At 28.9% G+C, this 22353-nt stretch overlaps 2 protein-coding genes and 1 pseudogene across 14 annotated transcripts; 2 read left to right on the top strand and 1 right to left on the bottom strand.

Moving 5' to 3' along the window:
- Positions 1-5918: 5918 nt before the first annotated feature.
- LOC149895064 (uncharacterized) lies at positions 5919-6759 on the bottom strand (annotated as a pseudogene).
- Positions 6760-8417: 1658 nt separating this feature from the next.
- LOC149895063 (uncharacterized) lies at positions 8418-15277 on the top strand. Of its 3 annotated transcripts, none has more exons than XM_090074522.1 (3): positions 8418-8558; positions 9333-9440; positions 9544-15277. In XM_090074522.1, exon 3 carries the CDS (start codon positions 9982-9984, stop codon positions 14800-14802), a length of 4821 nt encoding a protein of 1606 aa, XP_089930648.1. In that variant the 5' UTR covers positions 8418-8558; positions 9333-9440; positions 9544-9981; the 3' UTR covers positions 14803-15277. The 3 variants fall into 3 exon arrangements, with proteins under 3 accessions (XP_089930648.1, XP_089930652.1, XP_089930641.1); XM_090074526.1 differs by lacking the exon at positions 8418-8558 and adding an exon at positions 9006-9237; XM_090074515.1 differs by lacking the exon at positions 8418-8558 and having other exon boundaries at positions 9006-9440.
- Positions 15278-15701: 424 nt separating this feature from the next.
- LOC149895062 (uncharacterized) lies at positions 15702-20695 on the top strand. 11 transcript variants are annotated; one of them, XR_016448336.1, is made up of 12 exons: positions 15702-15743; positions 17560-17582; positions 17666-17683; positions 17890-17913; positions 18242-18265; positions 18495-18518; positions 18608-18631; positions 19160-19189; positions 19263-19283; positions 19485-19508; positions 19591-20365; positions 20460-20695. XR_016448336.1 is itself a non-coding variant. In XM_090074535.1 (10 exons), the coding sequence occupies exons 1-10, from the start codon at positions 17561-17563 to the stop codon at positions 19788-19790; spliced, it is 411 nt and encodes a 136-aa protein (XP_089930661.1). In that variant the 5' UTR covers positions 17008-17560; the 3' UTR covers positions 19791-20453. The 11 variants fall into 11 exon arrangements, 2 of the variants coding, with proteins under 2 accessions (XP_089930661.1, XP_089930688.1); XR_016448335.1 differs by lacking the exon at positions 15702-15743 and adding an exon at positions 17008-17194; XR_016448339.1 differs by lacking the exons at positions 15702-15743; positions 17666-17683 and adding an exon at positions 17008-17194.
- Positions 20696-22353: the final 1658 nt, after the last annotated feature.

Below are 22353 nucleotides of genomic sequence, written 5' to 3'. Positions count from 1 at the left end.
AAAATTCTGTTACGGAATGCAGTTCCATTTTTAATTACCCACTTGAGCCTTTTCTATTGGAAGTAGTTGTTGAAAAAAAAAATTTCAGGTGTTTTAAGGTATATTTATATATTAGATCTTGAAAAATGTCATCATGCCTTTAAATAATAGCAGCTATTTAGCGCTGCCATTATTGCTTCTGAAATAAGTAATGTAAAAATTTTATTGGAACTTAGACTCCTAAATGCAATCAATAAATTTTTTGAATATATTGTTAATAGATTTGTATTATACAATTTAATTTTTTTTGTACATAAATGTAATTTTGAAAAAAAGTTATTATCTTTCCTTTTGTGTATTTAAAATCGAATTAACATAAATGATAAAAATAATACTGAAGTTTTTAAATTCAGTTTTATAGCCTTTGTGTCAAATTTTGGTATAAAAACATAAAGGACGAATATTTATTTAACCATATCAATTTGAGTAAATCATATGAACATTTAAACGAGTTGGTTCAATCGGCGGGGCGGGGCGGGGCGGATCATTCAAGTGACACGGCACTTTTAATAGTTAAATTTCTGCAAACGAATTTAACCTGAACAAATATATTGCTACATTTTTTTGACAGGTTGCATAAAGCACCTTAAAATAGAGATTATTGCAAATCTTATCGCCAAGAGCAATAATGAAGAATGAATAACTACACTCAAAATTCCTAAGGCAGGCGAAGTTTATGTCATACAAGTGAATCATGGAAAAAGTTAGGGAGCAATATTTCAGTGCACTTGTATAGTATTTGTATTTTTTAAATATATCTGTATACTAAAATAGTATAATGTAGTAAATAGCATAGTTTTTGGATTATACTAGTAAAAATCAATTACGATCCCTAAAGTAAAGACAGACTTTAAACACATTTAAAGAAGTTATACCTGTAATCTACAATGTAGACTGTAGCCTACATGTAGTCTACAAGACTGTATATAGCTTTGTTTCTTTTAATATGTTTAAAGTAAAATCTGAAATAGAGCTTAACATAGGCAATGTAACCCGTCAGAAAGTTCTTTTGTGTGGCTTTTATGCAATAGCAAATTGTGTTACTCTGTGTTTAGGAAAAGATCCTTGTAACATTAGATTCAAGGAGGACTTGATGCGCCAACATTTGCTGACATGTCTTGAAAATTACAGAATAACACAGTTCCCTGTTGATAGCAATAGAACTGTTAGAAAAAATGTAGTTAATACCTCAAAATACTCTTTGTATTGTGTGTGTCGTAGCATTTTTAAATCGACAGACTCAATGATTCAGTGTATAAATTGTAATGAATATTTTCATTCTTCTTGTATAGGTCTATCCGAATCAATGTTTGCAGAGTACAAGGCAAATCTGCCCAAGGTTTACAAATGCATTATATGTTTGTAGAAAACTTTTTCAGATTCTTTCAACTATTCTGTATTTGTTAATGTAAATTTTAATATATTAAAATAACTAGATGAAACTTTTACTAGAATGACTAGACGCGTTAGAATAGTTTTTAGAGTTATAATGGTGTTCAGAGTTATAACTATGTTCAGAGTTATAACTGTGTTTAGAGTAAGAACAGTGTTTAGAGTTATATATGATAATCAATGTTAAAGGATGCGACAATGCTTAAAAGGCAAGATCATTAGCAAATATAGCCACTTTAGATTTTTATTTAATTGTCCAGAAGATTATCGATATAGAAGAAAAAAGAAATAATGCTGGACCAAGCATAAAAGGTTGTGGAACCCCACAGGTTACTGGAAAAGAGAAAAAAATGGATACAAATGTATATAAATATTAAGGGTCCAACAATCGTTTCGTTTTTGATCGTTTTTTTCGTTTTAGCGATCAAAAAGGACTATTTCGTTTTTTTCGTTTGAACGACATTGTCGAGAATTTAGTCGCTACTATTATCGCAAAAACGACTAAGCATCATTTCGTTTTTGATTGTTTTGATCGTTTTCGCGATCAAAAACGACTATTTTCATTTCATTGTTTAAACAAGTTAAGTTTCAACAACAACACAAAAAAGTTTGACTTTTTTTGGTATTTTTTGGGAATTTAATATCATCGGAAATGGATAAAAATGCTAAAACTATCCAAACTCTTACTACCGAATGATTATGGCAGATTTGACATTTGTGCAAATTTAACCAAGGAATTTCATTAGAAATTATAGGCCTGGGTCGGGCCTACAATTTGCAGGCTCGGGTCGGGCTTGGGCTGAAGAATGCGGGCTCGGGCTTTTGCTTTATTTAGTAAAAGCCCGAGCCCGACATGCGAGCTTGGGTGTAAGCCTGACCCAGTCCTATTAGAAAACCTTGAACAACCAAAGTTCCAGTCAAACCAAAGTATTGTGAAATTATAATTTTTGAAAAACAGTTAATAATCTAAAAATGGAAACAAGGCCACTGTGGAAGGAATTGGTTTGACTACAGATATTTGGACAAGTAAAAACAACGATCCTTTCCAAGCAGTTACACTTCACTACATCAATGGAAATTGGAATCTACAAAAATTTGTTGTTTCTTGCAAAAGTATCTTGGGCAAGCATACCAGCGATGCAATTGCATTTCTTCTTGACAAGTAAATTTTTTCATCATGATTACTTTTTAACTATTCTTTTGTAATGATATTAAATCAAAATTCATCAGACATTTTAAATAATGAAGTTGTCATATTTTTATGGTATTTTAATTCATAAAAAAATTTTAAACTTTTATATTTGTAAGCATTAGATCAATACCACATACTTCACATTAGCTTTTACAAAAAATTATTTTAGTTTAAAAAGATATTCATCAAAAAGTTGAATTGCAAATTTGTCCATTTTTTTACATAGAAACTATTTTGGCATAAAATTTTGTATGCATCTATGTATAAGGAATGTTCAAACTCATCAGACTTTTATTTTATAAAAAAAATACTACTGTAAAGAAATAGAAAATCGATGCTTTTTATTTAATATGGTTTTATAGAGCAAATATCACAATATAAAGAGTGATTATTATAAAACTATATTGTTTCCATTGCACTTCAGGCAGATATGTGATATTGCTGCCTTGGAACCCAAATCACAAAGGATCCTGGTACATGATTCTGCAGCAAACATCAAGGCAGCCATTCCAAAAGCTAATGAAGTCAATGATTCACTACTTTGTGCTGATCATCTACTAAATTTGGCAGTCCAAAATAGCTGTGAAAAAATTCCAGAAATTACAGTGGCACTCAAAGCTTGTACAGATCTTGCAACCAACACTCACAAATCTCCAGCTGCACAACAACGAATTCAAGAAGAAATTGAGGAGATTAATCAAGATACGAACAGCGTACTTAGTTTCAGAAAGATAATTACTCCAGTTTCAACCAGATGGAATTCCATTGCTATGATGATTGAAAGTGTCTTGTCAATTAGACCAGCTCTGGAATCCATTAGGAATAATCCAGGTATTATATAAATTAAAATTTATCAGTAAAACTTAAACAAAAATAATGAAATTTGAAAATTATATCAATTTTTTAAAAATCATTCAGTAACAAACATTTGTTCAAATACTAACAGTTTTCATTAATTCTTGAAAATAAATAGAGTAAAAATGAAAAGAATTATTTTCATAATTTCAAGGAAATTTCTGCCAGATTAAAAACGTTTGGTTTGGTGTAGATTTTCGGTATTAGACGGCTTTTTGCTCTAACCGGCATTTTTTTTCTCTTGTGAACTGAACTTAAAAAAGTTTCATTTATACTATTTTGATATAAAAAACTAATAATTTTGAATTAGTTTAATTTAATAAATAACTTTATTTTCATGTAATTAAAACTTTTTGTTTCAATTTAATTAAAACTTTTTTTCTTCAATTTAATCAAAACTTTTTTACTTCAATTAAATTAAAACTTTTTTACTTCAGTTAAATTAAAACTTTTTTACTTCAGTTAAATTAAAACTTTTTTACTTCAGTTTAATTAAAACTTTTTACTTTATTTTAATTAAAGCTTAAGGATTTTATTTACCTTAAGTGAATTGATTAATTTGACTAATGTAAAATATTAAATGGGCTGATAACAGTTAATTGATTTTGATGTCAATTTGATAAAGTATATTTTTTACAATGCATTTTACGAAATTACTTTACTGCATTTTTTACCAGGACTGGATCGCCAAAAACATGCTGAAAAAATTCCCGCAGCAAAAAATATCCGAGTTTACGATGAACTACTGCCAATATTGAACTTAGCAAAGCAAACATCAGAAGAGTTGTCAGCTGATAAAGAAATAACAATTCACAGAGTAATTCCACAAATTTACAACCTTCTGGAGAGAACAAAGAAAATTAAACCTGAAATTGAATGTGTCAAGTCCTTTCAGATGGAGTTTATTCAAGGTAACAATTTTTTATTACTTTTTAATCTTTAATTTCTTAAAGAATATTTTAGGTTGGCAATAATAAAATATTTAATTTAAATGTTTGAACAAACATTATTTTATATTAAGTAAATTATTATACAAACAACTTGTTTATACTTATATTACAGTGCATAAATATATTTTAGAACAATTTTTATGAAATATTCTACTTGCTTTTATTAGTTTTGTTCTTGTTTTTTTTGGGGATTTCCATAAGCAAAATCATCAAATTTTTAAAGAGATTTGTACGTACATTATTTTTTTTCAGCTATTGAAGAGATTTTCCAATTCCGGGACTGACAACAAATTCTGGGCCATTGCATCACTGTTTCATCCTTACTACAGAGGCAGTGTTCTGAAAGCATTCAACCAATTTGACAATACATGCAAAATGATTAGCAAAGATCACCCAATTTATTTGGATCATCAAGATCCACAACCTGTACTGAATAATATTTCAGAAACTGGTACTGATGAGGATCCAATGGAGCAGCTTTTCCAATCCCAAAACTTAAAAGTACACAAGAAATTGCAAGATATTTCGCCCACTGAAAAAGAATTTAATTATTATTTCAATCTTCCATCACCTCCAAAGCAGGTTAATATTCTGCAATGGTGGAAATGTAATGAAAAAATGTTGCCTATTCTGTCCACCAAAGCAAAAAAAATTCTATGCATTCCTGCAACCTCTTGTTCATGTGAAGGACTATTGAGCTCCGCAGGAAATCTTGTATCATACAAAAGAACGAAAATTCAACCTGAACAAGTAGACAAACTTCTCTACATTCAACAAAATTATGCCAGAGTAAAGATCAAAAAATGGATTACAGCTAGTGACTCACATTCTGGTGATGAAAATTAAACAGAGTTTTTTAAAAAAAACTTGAATATTATTGGTGCGTGAAAAAAATTTCATTTCTTGTCAGATTTGTTAGGGTAAATGTTTACTAAGAAATGTATAGTGTCTAAAGTTGGTAAAACTTACTTTTTGCCAGCAATGCAATATTCTTAAAGGTATAAAAATACCATTTTTTATGTTGTATTTTTCTTATATAAATTTGTGTTAAAATTGTTAATAAAAGTGAATCTTTTTAATTTTGTCATTTTTTTAGTCGTTTTTTGTTATGTTTTCAACTTTTACAATGATAACAACTATCTGAATGTTGAAAATTTCATTAAAATTTTGTCAAAATGATGTTGAACAAAAATTTTTTGTTGTTTGATCATTTTTGTCGTTTTTTATCGTTTTTTTCGTTAAAAATGTTGAAAAATTTCGTTATCGTTTTCGTTAAAACAATCTTGAATGAAAAAATTTTGTTATCGTTTTGAATGAAAATATCGTTTCGTTTCGTATCGTTTCGTTATCGTTTTCAAAGTTGGACCCTTTATTTCTGGAGCTACTAGAAGAAGAAATGAAGCATTTACTGACGAATCTTTAAATATTTTTTTTTAGACCATCTTTGTATAAAGACCTGCAAGCTGTTAGCGGTTTTGTTTTAACGTAATCTATTTCAATTTTGCAGTAATTTTAAAAATGTTTTTGGAGATTAACTGTATTTATACAAAATTTGATAAAACCACTTCCCCCGTCAACTGCAATTTTTAGAAACTGATTCTTAGAATCAAAAAATTTAAGATCCAGGAGTAGTTAAACAAAAAGAGTAGCATCATTGCAGTACGCTACTGTAATATTTATATATTCCAAAGTTTTTTCTTTGTTTTTAAATTCAAATAAAATATTTTCTTCGTTAACTAATGGGAGAAGATAACTGTCCAAATCAAAGACACAGTCTTTCAGTCCAGTTTCTACAGCGTTTTTTTGCTTTTTTCATATAAGTTTTACTCCAAATGTTGCATCATTTTTTCGATTTTACCTTACCATATTAGCAAGTTTTATCATTTGATGGTTACTTAAGGAAAGAGAATTCTGAATATAATGAAGATTTTTGTGAGTAAGGTTGGTTGTTTTTGGAGTATTCGTAGATCCAATAGATAGTTTCAGTTTACTACCTCCTGTCTTCAATGAAATGGTGTTACCACTTTCATTACATAGCTTTTCTTTAATAACGTGAGAAGCCATTTGTTCTTGACTAGTGCTGAGCACAAAATCCGGATCAAAACAAAAGTAACAATCCGTTTAATCTGGATTAAAATACCAAATCGTTATTATATATATCCGGTTTATTCAAAAAAAAAAAATACTTGGAAAAATTAAATATAAAATTTAAAAAACTCAACACTAATATAAACATTTGCTGAAAATTTAAAGTATTTAGATTGAGTTACAACCATATAAAAAAATCAAAATCAATTTTGTCGAAAACTGTTTTTGCGTAAAAATTCCCATTTACCCTAATTTTTTTGAAAACTACTGCTATAAATAAATATTGTGTGCGTTCTACAACGAGTTATCAGATATCAATTATTATTGTACTTTTATTAATATTTAATAACAGTCGTCAGTCATGAGGCAATGTTATTTATTTTCAGTACTCACTGTTCTGTAGTTTTTTGTAGCCAACTAGTTACTAATTTACAGCTCAGTAATTTGTTATTACATTGGTACTTATTACGTATCGTATCGTAATTTGTATTATATCATTTATATTTTGTTATTAAACTGTTTATATTTTAAACTTTACCTATAAAAATGTCTCAAATTTGGACAAGTTTTACCAAAGGTATTGAAGAACACAACAAGCACTTAATATTTTGCAATGCCTGTGGAAAATCATTCAAAACATCAGGCAGTACAGGTAAATTATAATAAAAATAAAAAGATTTTATTCTAGAAATCTAAAACAATAATTTAAATATCTATAATATAAGTATGTGACTTTTATTTATTTTATTTAGTAATTATTAATTACCATTTGCACGTATATTAAGTAAAAGCAACTACTTACTGATTAAGTTAAATCATTGATTGTGTGTGTGTCATACTGTCATGTGCGCACTGTGAGCAGATGACTTTTAAATTGCTACTTTTAATTGTGATTAATTTGTATTTGTATTTGTATACCAGGCACATTATGGAATCACATGCGAACCAAACACAATATAAGTGATGGACTTTCTCGTTATAAACAAAAAAAAGGTAACTATTTTATTTGGATGTATTGACATTACTAATATGGCCCATAAATTATTTTAATGTATTCAACATGTTATATAAGTTAAAATATTAGTTATACTTTGTAATATGATTTGTAATTTGTATGTATTCAAATTTAATAATAAACTTAAATAATTATTAAATATATTTTAAGCTACTATTACATTAAAGTATATTAACATATATTACATTCATCCAAATAGATATTAAAACATTACATTGGAGTTTCTAAAGTAGAAAATACAAAATATTTTATTATATATTTAAATTTAAAACTGAATTATGTTTTTAGATTATTAGAAAAAGATGACGATGACAATGATGATGATCTGCAAAATAGCTCTAAATAATCAAATGAGACAGCTGATATTTATGATAATCTTAATATAATTAGCACAGAAACGTTTAACGTTTAACGTTTAATGTTTAACGTCGTTTCGTCATTAGTTACTAGGCTTTGAAAAAGCGCGATCTCTAAATGCACGCGGCCATTGGAGAAAGATCTCTTCAGCGAGTTGAAACTTTTTTCCTTTTGAAATCTAATCATTAGTTTAGATATATTACATAAAGAATCATATTAAGATAAATGGTAATCGTTAAGATTATAATTGAAGTAAGTATATAAAATAGTTATATATACATTTTTATTAGATAAAGTAGAAAGGATTTAAATTTTTATCAGAAAAAGTAGAAAGGATTTTAATCTTTTAAATCGTTTGTATTTTGTTTGTTTTAGCTTTTCTTTTAGCAGTTTTATTTTTGATATTTTATTTTTTAGAAGGAAAATAAGGGTATGGATGTTATTTAAAGTTATACTAATGCTATTTCCATAAAATGTTTATTACTACTTTGAAATCATTACTACTTTGAAATTTCTGTGATGCTATTAACTATTATTGTTCTTTTTTAGAAAATTTAGAAAAGTAAATTAAAATTTTGTGCCAACACTGACATGGCATGTCACATGTTACTGTATGTAAAGGTTAAATTTTGTTGTGAGGATTACAGTTCTTATGAAAAAAAAAAAGAAGGTAAAGAGTATTGTTTGTAAATATATATTTTGTATCTTTTTTTAATTTTCTGGCATCATTTTTAAAATTTTTATTTGCACACTTATAGCGTTTTATCAATGTGTTTTTAAAATAATGTAAAGTGTTTTTTTATTGTTTGTGTATGTGTTGATATGTGTTATATAATTGTTTTAAAAATTTGTTTAAATATGTATATGAGGTATATATATTTAACTTTATATACATATTTAAACACATTTATTGTGTTTATAGTTGGTACATATGTTTATATTATGTTGTTTCCGTGTTTTCAAAGTGCTGTGACTTGGTAAACGTGTAGAGCAAGATTTGTCAACTTTGCCAGCCAAGTGATGTACTTTTAACAGAGGGTTACACGATAGTTATTAGTGTCAAACTGTTACTGCTTTAGGTCTTGCTGTTTTCAAGCCTTTATTAATAAAGATTAAGATTATTCTAAAAATACATAATAATGTATTTTAATAACATTTTGCATAATGTTGTTACTTATGTTTTGTTATATATGAATGTTATCTTACTTAAGTTATTATCTACATATATTATATTAACTTATGGTGTGTGCTATTGTTGTGTGCTGTTGCTGTGATGTTTTTTGTTATCTTTTGAGTTAGTAGACATTTGGCTTATCTTCATGTTGGTGTCTATTGTTAAAAATGGATAGGTAGTTTTATTAAAAATCAATAATCTAAAAGTCAATACAAATTATTTTGCCATATATACAATTTGATTTATCTCAATTTGATTTTTTGTCTTTAGCGCTGTTTACTACATGATTTTGCTATAAATATTCTGGAATCATGATGTTTCAGCATGAATTATTTTGTAAAAGCTAACATAAAATGTTAATATTTTACAACTCCTCTGGTAAATCATTACAGCTCTTCTCTATAAGGTTCATGGATTTTCATTTTTTGTATGTAATGTTTTTCTTATTTATTTACTTATTCATTACATTTTTTTATTTTAGATTTATCAGATGATGTATTTATGTGGTATAGAAGAACAAAATATTGTAGAGTTTTGTGAATTTTTAAAAAATGTTTGCTTATAATTTTTTTTGAAGAAATAATGTTTAAATTTGCAAAAAAGGGTTTACAATGTTTTGTTTGTTTTTTTTTAATTTTTCTTTGTTAGCAGTATGTTTATTATTAGAATTGCATGTTTTTAATAATTTTTTTAATTATTTGCTAAGCTAATGTTTTTCAAACATCTCCCAGCTGATATATATATTTTTTTATAGTCATAAGATTATTGTATAATTTAATTTAAATGACAGTCTGTTATATTTAAAAATTATTTGTGTATGCTATTTAGAGTAGAAAGGAAATTATATAGGAAAGATCGCGATCTTCAGGATTCGTTTCTTTTCTGATTCGTATAACTTTCAATTGAAAGTGAAGTTTAAATGGATGATATTAGGCTAGAAGCAGATATTAGTTTAGAAAATGGAAATGTTAATAGGCAAGTTAATTGTCGCAGAAATGAAAGAGATAGGCTCAGGCGAGATGAAATTAATAATCGACAAAATGCTAGAAACGCTGCTTGGCAAGCAGCAAATAATTCAAACCCAAATGAGGAGAGCTTAATTAGGCGAATTGAAAATAATCGTCGCAGAAATGAAAGAAATAGGCTTAGGCGAGATGAAATTAATAATCGACAAAATGCTAGAAACGCTGCTCGGCAAGCAGCAAATAATTCAAACCCAAATGAGGAGAGCTTAATTAGGCGAATTGAAAATAATCGTCGCAGAAATGAAAGAGATAGGCTCAGGCAAGATGAAATTAATAATCGACAAAATGCTAGAAACGCTGCTCGGCAAGCAGCAAATAATTCAAACCCAAATGAGGAGAGCTTAATTAGGCGAATTGAAAATAATCGTCGCAGAAATGAAAGAGATAGACTTAGGCGAGATGAAATTAATAATCGACAAAATGCTAGAAATGCTGCTCGGCAAGCAGCAAATAATTCAAACCCAAATGAGGAGAGCTTAATTAGGCGAATTGAAAATAATCGTCGCAGAAATGAAAGAGATAGGCTCAGGCAAGATGAAATTAATAATCGACAAAATGCTAGAAATGCTGCTAGATACGAAAGAATGTATTGTATAGCAAGAAGCAATACTATTCCAGATTATAATTATTTAGGAGAAATGAATTATGTTTGTCAGCATTGTGGTGCTAAGAAATTTCCCGATGAAACACATTTTTTATGTTGCCATAATGGAAAGGTAGTTTTGTCGCAACCTTCATCATTTCCACAAGATTTAGAAGATTTATTTAAAGGAAACTATGCAGATAGAAATGCAAATCTGAATTTTTTAAAATATATTAAAAATTATAATGCCTGTCTATCTTTTGCTTCATTTGAAGCTAATGTAGTTCAACCCATGAACCATGGGCCGCCATGTTTTAGAATATGTGGTCAAGTTTTTCATCGTATAGGTAATCTAAGATCAAATCAAGGTGTTCTGCCAACATATTGTCAACTATACATCTATGATCCACTTGCAGCAGTAAATTTTAGAATGCAACAACGTGGTAATGATCTTTGCTTAAATGATTTCATGTTTCGATTGCAAACTATTATTAGTGAAGAGAACCCATTTGCTCTTGCATTTAAAAACATGGCTGAAGTGGAAGATGAAGAAGTTCGTCGAGCAGCTCTAGAAGGACGCTCAGTGTCAGTTGTAAAAATGTCTTTACTTGAAGGGCAAGATAGACGTCGCTATAACCTCCCTTCACATAACGAAGTTGCAGTTGTATTTGTTGGTGAAGATGGTGCACCACCTGCTTCCAGGGAAGTTGTTATTTACCCAAGAGGTCATCCTCTTAAAACTATATCAAGTTTGTCTGCCAACTTAGATCCTATGGTTTATCCTCTATTTTTTCCAAGGGGTGATGCTGGTTGGCATAATCAATTGGTTCACAACCCTGAGCGTGCTACATTGGTTAGAAATCATGTTACATTATCTCAGTATTACAATTATAAACTTTCAGTTAGACACTTTTTTTCTTCACTCTTTTATGGCAAAAAACTGTTTCAGCAATATGCTGTTGATGCGTATGTTAAAATTGAAGGCCAGCGCCTTGCTTTCATCAGAAATAACCAAAACAAACTGAGAAGTGAGCAGTATGATGTCTTACACGACCATGTAAACAACCTCGGAAATGATCATAATGTTAGACCAGGGCGTGTTGTAGTTTTACCATCAACTTATGTAGGAAGTCCTAGAGCTTTAAAAGAAAACTTTGAAGATGCTATGGCTATAATTAAAAAGTATGGTAAACCAGATCTTTTTATTACTTTCACTTGCAACCCAAAATGGCGCGAGATAACTGAAAATTTATATCCAGGTCAGACAGCAAATGATAGACCTGACTTGGTTATTCGAGTATTTAAACTCAAATTAAATAACCTTCTTAATGACATTTTTAAGCATGGTGTATTAGGGAAAGTTGTAACACATGTTCAGGTTATTGAGTTTCAAAAGCGTGGTTTGCCACATGTTCATATTTTATTTCACTTTGCAAATGATGATAAGCTTGAAACAGCACATGATATCAATAATTTAATATCTGCAGAAATTCCAGATCCGATTGTTAATCGAGACCTTTATGACGTTGTTAAAACTTGCATGATTCACGGTCCATGTGGCATACTGAATCCAAATTCTCCCTGCATGAAAGATGGGGTGTGCAGCAAAAACTATCCTAAAGAATTTAATGCTAACACAGTAGCAGTTCATAATGGTTATCCGCGATATAGACGACGTGATAATGGTTTGGTTATAAATATTAAAGGTAACAATGTAGATAACCGCTGGGTGGTACCTTACAATCCATGGTTATCAAAGAAATATCAAGCTCACATTAATGTTGAAGCTTGCATGTCTGTTAAGGCTGTTAAATATTTGTACAAATACATATACAAGGGTCACGACTGTGCCAATATTTTAATAAGTGAACAAATTAATCATGATGAAGTAAACACTTTTTTAGATTGTCGTTATGTTAGTGCACCTGAAGCATTGTGGCGAATTTTTGAGTATCCAATAAGTCATATGTCACACACTATTATACGCCTTAAAGTTCATCTACCTGAAAATCAGTTAGTGTATTTTAGAGAAGGAGCAGAACAAATGGCTTTAGATCGTGCAGCTCAACGTGATACGCACCTAACAGCATGGTTTAAGTTAAATACTGAAAATGAAAGAGCACATTGCTATTCGTATGTAGACATTCCTTATCACTTTGTATTTGATGATAAACATTGTAAATGGAAGATTAGACAAAGGGGTGGTGATAAGGTGATAGTAAGAATGTATAAAGTTAATCCAACTGGAGAATTGTTTTTTCTTAGACTGTTACTTTTGCAAGTAAAAGGAGCAACATCTTGGGAGGATGTGCGTACTGTTAATGGTATTGTCCTTGAAACGTTTCGTGAAGCATGTGTTTTGAAAGGTTTGTTGCAAGATGACACTGAATGGCAGAATACTCTTTCTGAGGCGGTTTTAACACATATGCCAAAGCAAATTAGACAGTTGTTTTCAATTATTTTGACCTTTTGTGAACCTGACAATCCTTTACATCTCTGGAATACATACAAAGCTTTTATGATGGAAGATTTCATTCACCGCTCAGTCCCACTTCTAATAGCTGAACAAGCTACTCTTCATCAAATTGAGAAGATTATTAATCAAAGTGGTAAAACGCTGGCTGATTACAATCTGCCTGTTATTGATGAGTTTATAGGCTTAAATCTAGAAAATTTTAATGAAAATGTTCAACAATCTATTGACGAAGCCAATCGAATGAGACTGTTGCTTAATGTCAATCAATTAAATGTATGTAATGCTTTTCTTGCTGCACTGAATGAGCAACCAAGTGTAGAAAATCAACATTCTAGATTGTTTTTCATGGATGGACCAGCTGGTAGTGGAAAAACCTTTACTTATAATTATTTGATTGCTGAAACCATAAGTAGGGGCTTTAAATCTGCTACAGCTGCATGGACTGGCATAGCAGCAACTCTTCTTTCAAATGGATCTACATTGCATGGCTTATTCAAACTTCCTGTTCCAATATTAGATAATAGCACATGTAATGTAACTCCTAACTCTATGCACGGGGATTTTTTAAGACAAGTTAGTTTGTTTTTGCTTGATGAAACATCCATGATACCTAAACATGCCTTAAATGCAATTGATAGGTTGTTAAAAGATATTTGCAACAACAACTATCCGTTCGGAGGAAAAATCATTCTTTTTGGTGGTGACTTTAGGCAAATTCTGCCTGTTGTGAAAAGAGGACAACCAGCTGAAATAGTGGAATCGTGTATAAAATGTTCTTTGCATTGGCAATGGGTGCAGAAGTTTGCATTAACTGAAAATATGAGAGTACAAGATGGGGAAGGTGAATTTTCCCAATGGCTATTAAAACTTGGGAATGGAACAATACCTGTCAAAGAAGAGGATCCTTTTAAAGGATGCATTGAAATACCAAATCAGTGCATTATTAGAGAAAATGAATCGATTGTTGAAAAGATTTTTGGAGATGCTGATCAAAATGATTATTCTAAACGTGTGATTTTAACACCAACCAATTTTGATTCATTATCAATCAATGAAGAAGTGCTTGAATGTCTGCCGGGTGAGGTCAAAATTTATTTAAGTGCTGATCAAATTGATACTGATGACCCTAATGAAAGAAATAACTTTCCTGTTGAGTTTCTGAACAGCTTAACTCCTTCAGGTATGCCACCTCATTGTTTAAAATTGAAAATTGGTTGTGTAATTATGCTACTTAGAAATTTAGATCTCAAAGCTGGGTTATGCAATGGTACTCGAATGAAGGTTTGTGCTCTTCAAAATAATTATATTGATGCAGAGGTTTTGACAGGTGTTTCTGGTGGTAAACGGGTTTTTGTTCCTCGAATTCAATTGGCTCCATCAGATTCTAATTTACCTTTTGTTCTAAAACGTCGTCAGTTTCCTGTCAGATTGGCTTATTCAATGACAATTAACAAAAGTCAAGGTCAAACATTTGATAGAGTTGGGGTATATCTCAAAAAACCGTGTTTCTCTCATGGTCAACTATATGTTGCATGTTCAAGAACTAGAGCATTTAATAGTTTGTTTTTCAAAATTGATAAACATCTCATTCAAGGTATGGTAGGTGAAAAGTGTTACACAAATAATGTTATATTTTCTAATGTTCTTAATTTATAGTCTTTAGATTTTCATTTCGAAAATTTACTGTTTGTAGGTTGTGAGCATATTTTGTATGTATAACTTTATTTATTATTTTAATATTTTTTTTCATAGTTTTTGATAAATATATCTGTCATTTAATATTGTTATAAAATGTGTTTATATGTGTTATATACCACCATATTTGTTTATAGTCGTATATATGTTTAAATTATGTTGTTTCCATGTTTTCAAAGTGGTGTGACTTGGCATTATGTTGAGCAAGATTGATAATCTTGCCAGCCAAGCGGTGTACTTATAGCAGAGGTGTGACTTGGCAGCATTTAGTGCCAGGCGGTGTTACTGCTTTAGAGCTAGGTGTTGTCTAGCCTTTTTTAATTATTCTGGAAACACATAATAATGTCTGTTAATGTTTAGCGTAATGTGTATGAGAGAGTATGCAACCTTGATCTTTAAATCTAGGGTGTTTTAATGTCCTAAATTTGAAGTAATTGAATAACTAATACTGAACGTAAAAACAAATATACTTTTATGTAGTTATATGTTGAGTAAAAAGATAAATATATAGTTAACTTTAAATTGGTTTTCTAATTTTGCCTTTCATATTTTAATTTGGTTTGTTATTTTCGCTGGATTTTAGGATCAAGGGTGTAAATATTCTATTGTTATGTGTTATTGTTGTGCTGTTTTGTGTTGATAGACTACTTGGCTTACCTTCACGTTGGTGTCTATTGTTAAAAATGAATAGTAGGTAGTTTCATTATTGGAACTTACTGCTTTTGTTCATTTACTAAAAGCCAAGGCATCATTATGCCAAAAATGCAACTTATATCTTAATTTGATTTTTTTTTTTTTTTTTTTTTAGAATTGTTAATCCTTTTGTCCTTCGAAACAGATTTTATAGTTACATTTTCATGTTTAAAATGAACTGTTATTTCAAAATAGGTTACTATAAATAGGTAAATTGATTTTCAGTTTTTATGTGGTGGTTTTTTTTTTTGTGTGTAATTATGGTATCATAATTCCTTTTTTTTTTTTTTTTCTTTAAGATTTACGATTGACGCTGATTTCTTTTTATTGTAAACTTTTGTCAGTTAAAATGATATAAATATATGCAATTAGTTCAATTATTTTAAAATTTTCTCTATTTTATCTCTAATAATTTGTTGTACCTAATTTAGGGGATCCTTTTAAACGGGGGGTCGCAACTAAAAACCTTTAAAAACATGAATATGGTAGTTTTGCGCATTTGTCAAATATCGAGTTACTTAAATTTTATAAGGTGTTTAACTAATTAATGAGCTTAGTTTGTATTTGCAACACTTTTGAGGAAAGAAAAAATTCTTATATATGTTAAATTCTTATTTATACTAAATTTTTATATATATTAAAGAAAAAAACTCTTTTACATGGAAATCATTGTTTTACATTTCATTATTTTGGTAAAAGGTCTTCATCAAAAACTTCGTTTCTCTTAATAAAAATAACTATTCTCCTGGCCACCATTAAAGCAAAAACGGGGAAGGGAGGTCCTTTATTAGTGTCAAAATATTTAAGAGAATTAAATTTCGAGTAACAAAAGGAATTTTTAGTAAATGGTAGCAAATTACCGTTTACCAAAAACTATTGAAACAAAGAGGCCACAACACTGATCTCTATAACAACTGGATAGCGCAACTCCGAGCAAAACTTCTTATTTTTTGACGCCAAAATCGCCATATTGGAAAGCCCCAAAAATTTTAATCCCGTAAGCTTTAAGTTCTGTTTTTCGGCTTATCGCTTTATCGCACATATCAGATTTCATTGTTCTGGGGCTTTCCAACATGGCGATTTTGGCGTCAATTTTGATATTAGAGATGCGCTATCCAGTTATTATAGAGATCAGTGGTAAAAATACTATTTTAAGATTTTTTGGCTCATAAAAGGGATTTAAGACTTAATCGATTGTGGTTTCCTATTAAACCGCAATAAACAACGATTAGAAAGCAATATGGCCCAGACGGAATATGCGACATAAATATCAAATTTGTTTTTTACTCATTCACAAAAAATGGAGTTAACACAAATTGGCTCTCATGTCCAGATATGTTTACTGCACATATTAGTAAATAAACTAATTATTTGCGTAATGAGTTAGACGCATTGATGAGTTATTAAAATTGCTAAACACAATGCAATTAATTGAATATGCTAATGGTAATGTAATTTGTAATAATTTAATGCTAAAGTTAAATGCGCTTTTACTTTTTAGTTACTCTTGGTTGTTTTGTTACGCTTAGTGAAGGACAGGTTTTGTTTGTGCGCTGTTAGTTTTTCTTCTGTTCTGGAATTTTGAGATTGGAATTTCCAGTTATTTAAAAAAGCACGTTTCTATTATATCTGTTCTATTACATCTTATCATATCTTTCAAGTAGGTTATATTCTGTGTTGTAATTAGCGTAAAAATTGCATTATTGTATCGCGCATCAGAAGGAGCGTTGTGCGTGCGTCATATATTTATTGTAAAGAAATTCATTGTACACAATGAATTTTCATTGTACACAATGAATATTCATTGTACACAATGAATTTGGAAAACATATAAATTGTAAAAGCTGAGAAGAAAGGAGAGAATTTTATAAATTGTTATTGTAATGACAACACGGTCATCTTGATTTTACATACTCTTTTATCACTTAAATCGTTTACATTTTTTTTTTTTTATATCTTAATATGTCTATTTTTATATTAAATTTGTTTCTTATATTTCTTTTTATTTTTATATCGAATTGATAGAATGTCCCAAATCGTCGATGAAGGTTTGTATTTATTTTGATGTGTGTCATGTTACTGATTCGTATCATGTTAGGTAGTTAGTTCTTAAAGATATGTTTATTTTTAGTCGCTGAATTACTAAGAAGTAAGTTTTGTTCCCTTTTGTTATAATGAAATGTTACAAATTGCAGTTCGTTTATGTTTGTTGATTTAAATTAACTTTACAATAACAAATTGGTTTAGACGAAAATCTATGTAATCCAGAAAGATTAAATAATTATTTTAATATTGAAGTAATTAAAGAGGTTTAAGAAAGAATCGAATTCAATATTTGTTTGCTTTTCTGTTTAGATGACAACAGTATAATTGAAGAAAGTAAGTTTTAAAAAGGAAAAAAAAAAACTTTTTAATGTGTTTTTTTTTTTGAAGTAGGTTTAAAATTTCAGGTTTTTAAAATCTTATATTGTTAAATATTTTATAATTAAAAAATATCTATGTTAAATTTTTAAAATCTTATAATCTTAAATATTTTATAATTAAAAAATATCTATGTTAAATTACACCAGGTTGTAGAAAATAGTTATAGTTTAATGATAAGGTTGTAAACAGTTAGAGCCGATTGAATAGATCAAAGATCGATTTAATCTACTTAACCTACTACCATAGTGAAAATTCACTATCAACTGTTTGTTTTTCTGTTTAGTTGGCAACAATGTAGAGAGAGATAGTAAGTTTTAAAGGATTTATTTTTTTAAAAAGTAACTAAAATGTTTTTTAAAAAAACGTTGTTGACTTTAAAGTAAAATAGTAGGTTTTTATAATTTTTACAATAAGCCCAAGAACATAGGTCCTACTTAAAATTGTCAGTAATAAAGAGAAGAAATTTAAAATTCTCAATAAGAAAGCTTTTTATTATATTATATCAAGTAAGTTTAATTAAGATTTATTTTCTTTAGTTGATAAAGAAAGAGCTAATAATGGTATTAATTACATTAGTTAAATGAGTTTATTTTTAAAAAGTTAAGTAGATATTTTACCGTCTATACATTTAAGTGCTTTGATTATTTAGATACCGAAGTCAAGGAAGAATTAAGTCAGTGTTTTTTGCTATTAGATATTTGTTAACAGGAATTTGTTTATTTGTACTGTAACTGGAATTTTAAAACTTCAAGTACTTAAGCTTTATTTTTTCTTTTAGGAGAGTTGGAAAAAAAACTAAGTATAAATTACATGATTATGATTAGTATAGTTAAGTAAATGAAGTATTTATATCTGTACCTCAAAAGTCCAAGGTCAGTTTTCACACTGTAGAAATTGTCCAGGAGAGAAAAAATAGTAAAATAATTAGTCTTTATTGTCTTATTCTTGATGGTTAAATTTGTTATTTTTTCGTGTTTTATTTAATTTTTCTTGAGGCACATTAAATATATTTTTGAAAAAAATTAAAAATAAAAAATTCAAAAAGGTGAAAAACCATTTCTGAACAATCAACCTTTGTCTTCTGAGGTACAGATACTAAGATTTAAAGTTCATTTTAGTTTATACTTTTGGTTTAGTTTATAGTCAATTTTGGTTTAGTTTTTGTTTGTTTTAGCTTCAGTTGTCTTTTTTCTTACTTTAGACAACTTTATGGAGGAAATGAAAGGGTTAGGTAAAAAAAATTATAATATATCAATGTAAATATTATTTTATCAATTATTTTGAGGTATATTTTTTATCTTTAGTGTCTGGTAGAAGTACAACTGGTAGGACTGTGTTTTAAATTTTAAGTATTTTTTCTGGAGAAATATGTGTTATAGCTGAAAGAATTATTTAATTTATTAAGATTATTAAGATAAATTCAAATATGACATCTTTAAACTTCGCATTTTACTCATTTTTATTAAGATTAAATTTTTTACCAGTTTAACTCTTTTTTATTTTTTTTATTTTTTAAACATTTTTAGCATCCTCTTCATCCTGTGAAAATGGTGAGGATATGCTTTATATTTTGATTATATAAAATTGCAAATATTTTTAATTTTTATTATATCCTTCTATTTGTAATTTTAGATCTGTTAACTTTTGAGCAGTACAAAAGATATCGCTCCCAACACCCAGGGCCTCTCTCGGAGAGGTCCTTTAATAAGTGGCGTTCCAATGGCGGTATAGATGAGCCATCCTTTAAATGGAGGGCCCATCCATACCGGGGTGTTGGGAGACACCAAAGAAAAAACAGCAACCAAAAGGTTGTAAATGTCTTCTATCAGTGAAGATATTTATAACCTTTTTGTTGCCGCTTTTCACTTTTTTTTTAATTATTGTAATTTTTTATTAATTTTCTTTAATAAAATATTTTGTTTATATGGTTTGTTTGTGTCTTTTTTAATTAAAATCTTATTTTTACCAATTAAACTTATTAATTAAACTTAGATATAGTTAACTTGAACCATTACTCAATCAGCATAACATGATATCATAAAATCACATTCTTTATAATGTAACATTCTTCATAATATAACAATATTTTGTTAAAAATAATTCATTGGTAGTTTAATTTATTGAACTCTCTGCTTTTAAAATTTTCTATAAGCCAAGACAATATGTTTTGCTATATAAATGCAATTTATCTATATCTCAATTTGATTTTATCTTTTTTTATCGATTTATTGTTAGGCTATTTGAAGCATTAGTTATTTTGTTTTTTAGTTAGTATTTTAAATCTATTGTAATGTCTTTTAAATTAAACTAAATACTACTAAAAGCCAACATGAAATAACGTCATAAAACAACACCGACAAGCTGCATGACAGTAGCTTAAGTACAACAACAGGTTACCGAAACTCAGGTATATTGTCTTTCAGTTTGTTTGGTTTTTTTTTTTCTTTCTCTCCCTCTCTCTTCATTCTATGTCTACTTATATTTTACAATTTTTTATTTAGGCTTATCGTATGACGCATTAATGCAATATAAAAGATGAAAGTTTACATATTTTTAAATTTTTTATACACATGTTTGATTGTAAATTAACTTTTTTTTTGTTTAAAACGTATTTGTACTCAATGGCTTAGTTATTTTTTATTAATTTATTAAGTAATGTGTATTTAACGTTTTAAAGTCGATTTCCTTTGTTAAAGAAACATGTAACAAGTAGCTACTAAATAATTAATAAATCAAGTATAAATTACGTTCGTTTTACGTTAATGTGATTAAATAAACTTCATGATATAAAAATATAACAATATTTCCGATTTATTTTTTCGTCAATTTAAAGCATGTTGATGCGTTATTATTTTGTGTTAGTAACTAAAAACGCAATATGTTGAATTAAGTAATGTAGAGGAAAATGGTTTTGCCCTACTCTGATATGACTCATCTCATGTAAATTACGAAAATAATGTTAAATAATTGGTAAATTATTTTACCTCCGCAAATTTTTTATTTTCTTTTTACAGATGGTTTAATCTTTACAATTTAAAGGGCAAAACCTTAACTAATACCCTAAAAGGGTATTAGTTAAGGTGTTGCAACTTAAAAATTGTGGAAAACAGCCACTATAAATTAAGTAACAGACCGACCATAACCCGTATTACGGGTTGCTTTTTGCTAGTAATAGTATTAATACTGAAGTTAGCTGTTCATCATCAACATCTACAACAGGAGTATCAGAATCTGGAAACATAGGACTATTAACGCAGCCAAAGATAACAGAGATGTTCTTTTCACCATCTGTATCAGGCAAAAGACAAGAGCAAATAGCAGACAGTCTTGTAAAATTTGTAGCCAAAGATATGCTACCACTCTCAACAGTGGATGGTGTTGGATTTGTTGAGTTTATGAATAAAATATCACCAAATTATGAAATACCAAGTCGGTTTACAATCAAAAGAAGAATTCAAGGACTGTATGAGACAGAAAAACATAAAGTAGCCACTGAAATACAGAAAAGAGACTCAATAGCACTAACTACTGACTGTTAGACAAGTAAAGCTATGGAATCTTACATATCAGTTACTGCACATGGCATAACTATAAACTGGAAAATAGTCAATTATATTATTACAACTGAACTAATGGATGAGCGGCATACCAGCATAAATTTAAAAGACAAATTAGTTGATATTATGAAGGAATGGGAAATTGATACAAAAACTATATGTATTGTGCATGACAATGCGGTAAATAATAAGAATGCCGTTACTGCAATGGCTCCAAACATTAAAAGTACTTAGGTGATTTAAGGCCAGTCCAAATTTTTATGGTAGTTCGTCCAACCTTCTACAACTCCTTTTTAAAAAAAACTGTTTTTGAAGATTTGTTAGTTAAGCTGAATAATACTTAGCAAAAGTTGGGCTAAGTTGAAAAAAATATTTTTCACAAAAATATGGTGGATGATGCATATTGTCCTTAAACTTAGAGATGAGTGTTTCAAAAAACAAGGGTTTAAATTGTTAAGCACAACTTTTCTAGTTATCTACAAGCTAAAAGAAATCGATATTGAATTATATTGTTTTTCCGTACTTTGATTCAGAAGGTAGGGTAGAAAATCCAACGTTTAATTATTTCTTTCAACAGCGCACACTGGAGTGTCGAGAACTCGGTAATACTTTGCTATTTTGTTTTGAAAGGCTTTATGATGACCGCATAAAGAGAAATGGTTTCTGTAGGTGAAAGTTATTCGTAATAAACAAAATAGAGCGTGTGGTCACTATATACATATAAATTGTTTTTTATTGGTATTTAGAATTAAATAAATTTGGTTAATAAGTTTGGTCATTTGTGTTTAAAATTTTTTAAAATGTACTTATTTTCATATCTGCATTTAGGAATAAACTC

The sequence above is a fragment of the Hydra viridissima genome, unplaced genomic scaffold (genome assembly GCF_058129835.1).
Source record: "Hydra viridissima isolate aposymbiotic clone 2 unplaced genomic scaffold, HvirCarnegie_v1 scaffold_1, whole genome shotgun sequence".
Classification (NCBI taxonomy): Eukaryota; Metazoa; Cnidaria; class Hydrozoa; order Anthoathecata; family Hydridae; genus Hydra; species Hydra viridissima.
Note: the sequence above shows the minus strand (reverse complement) of the source record. Positions and strands in the feature narration are given on the sequence as shown.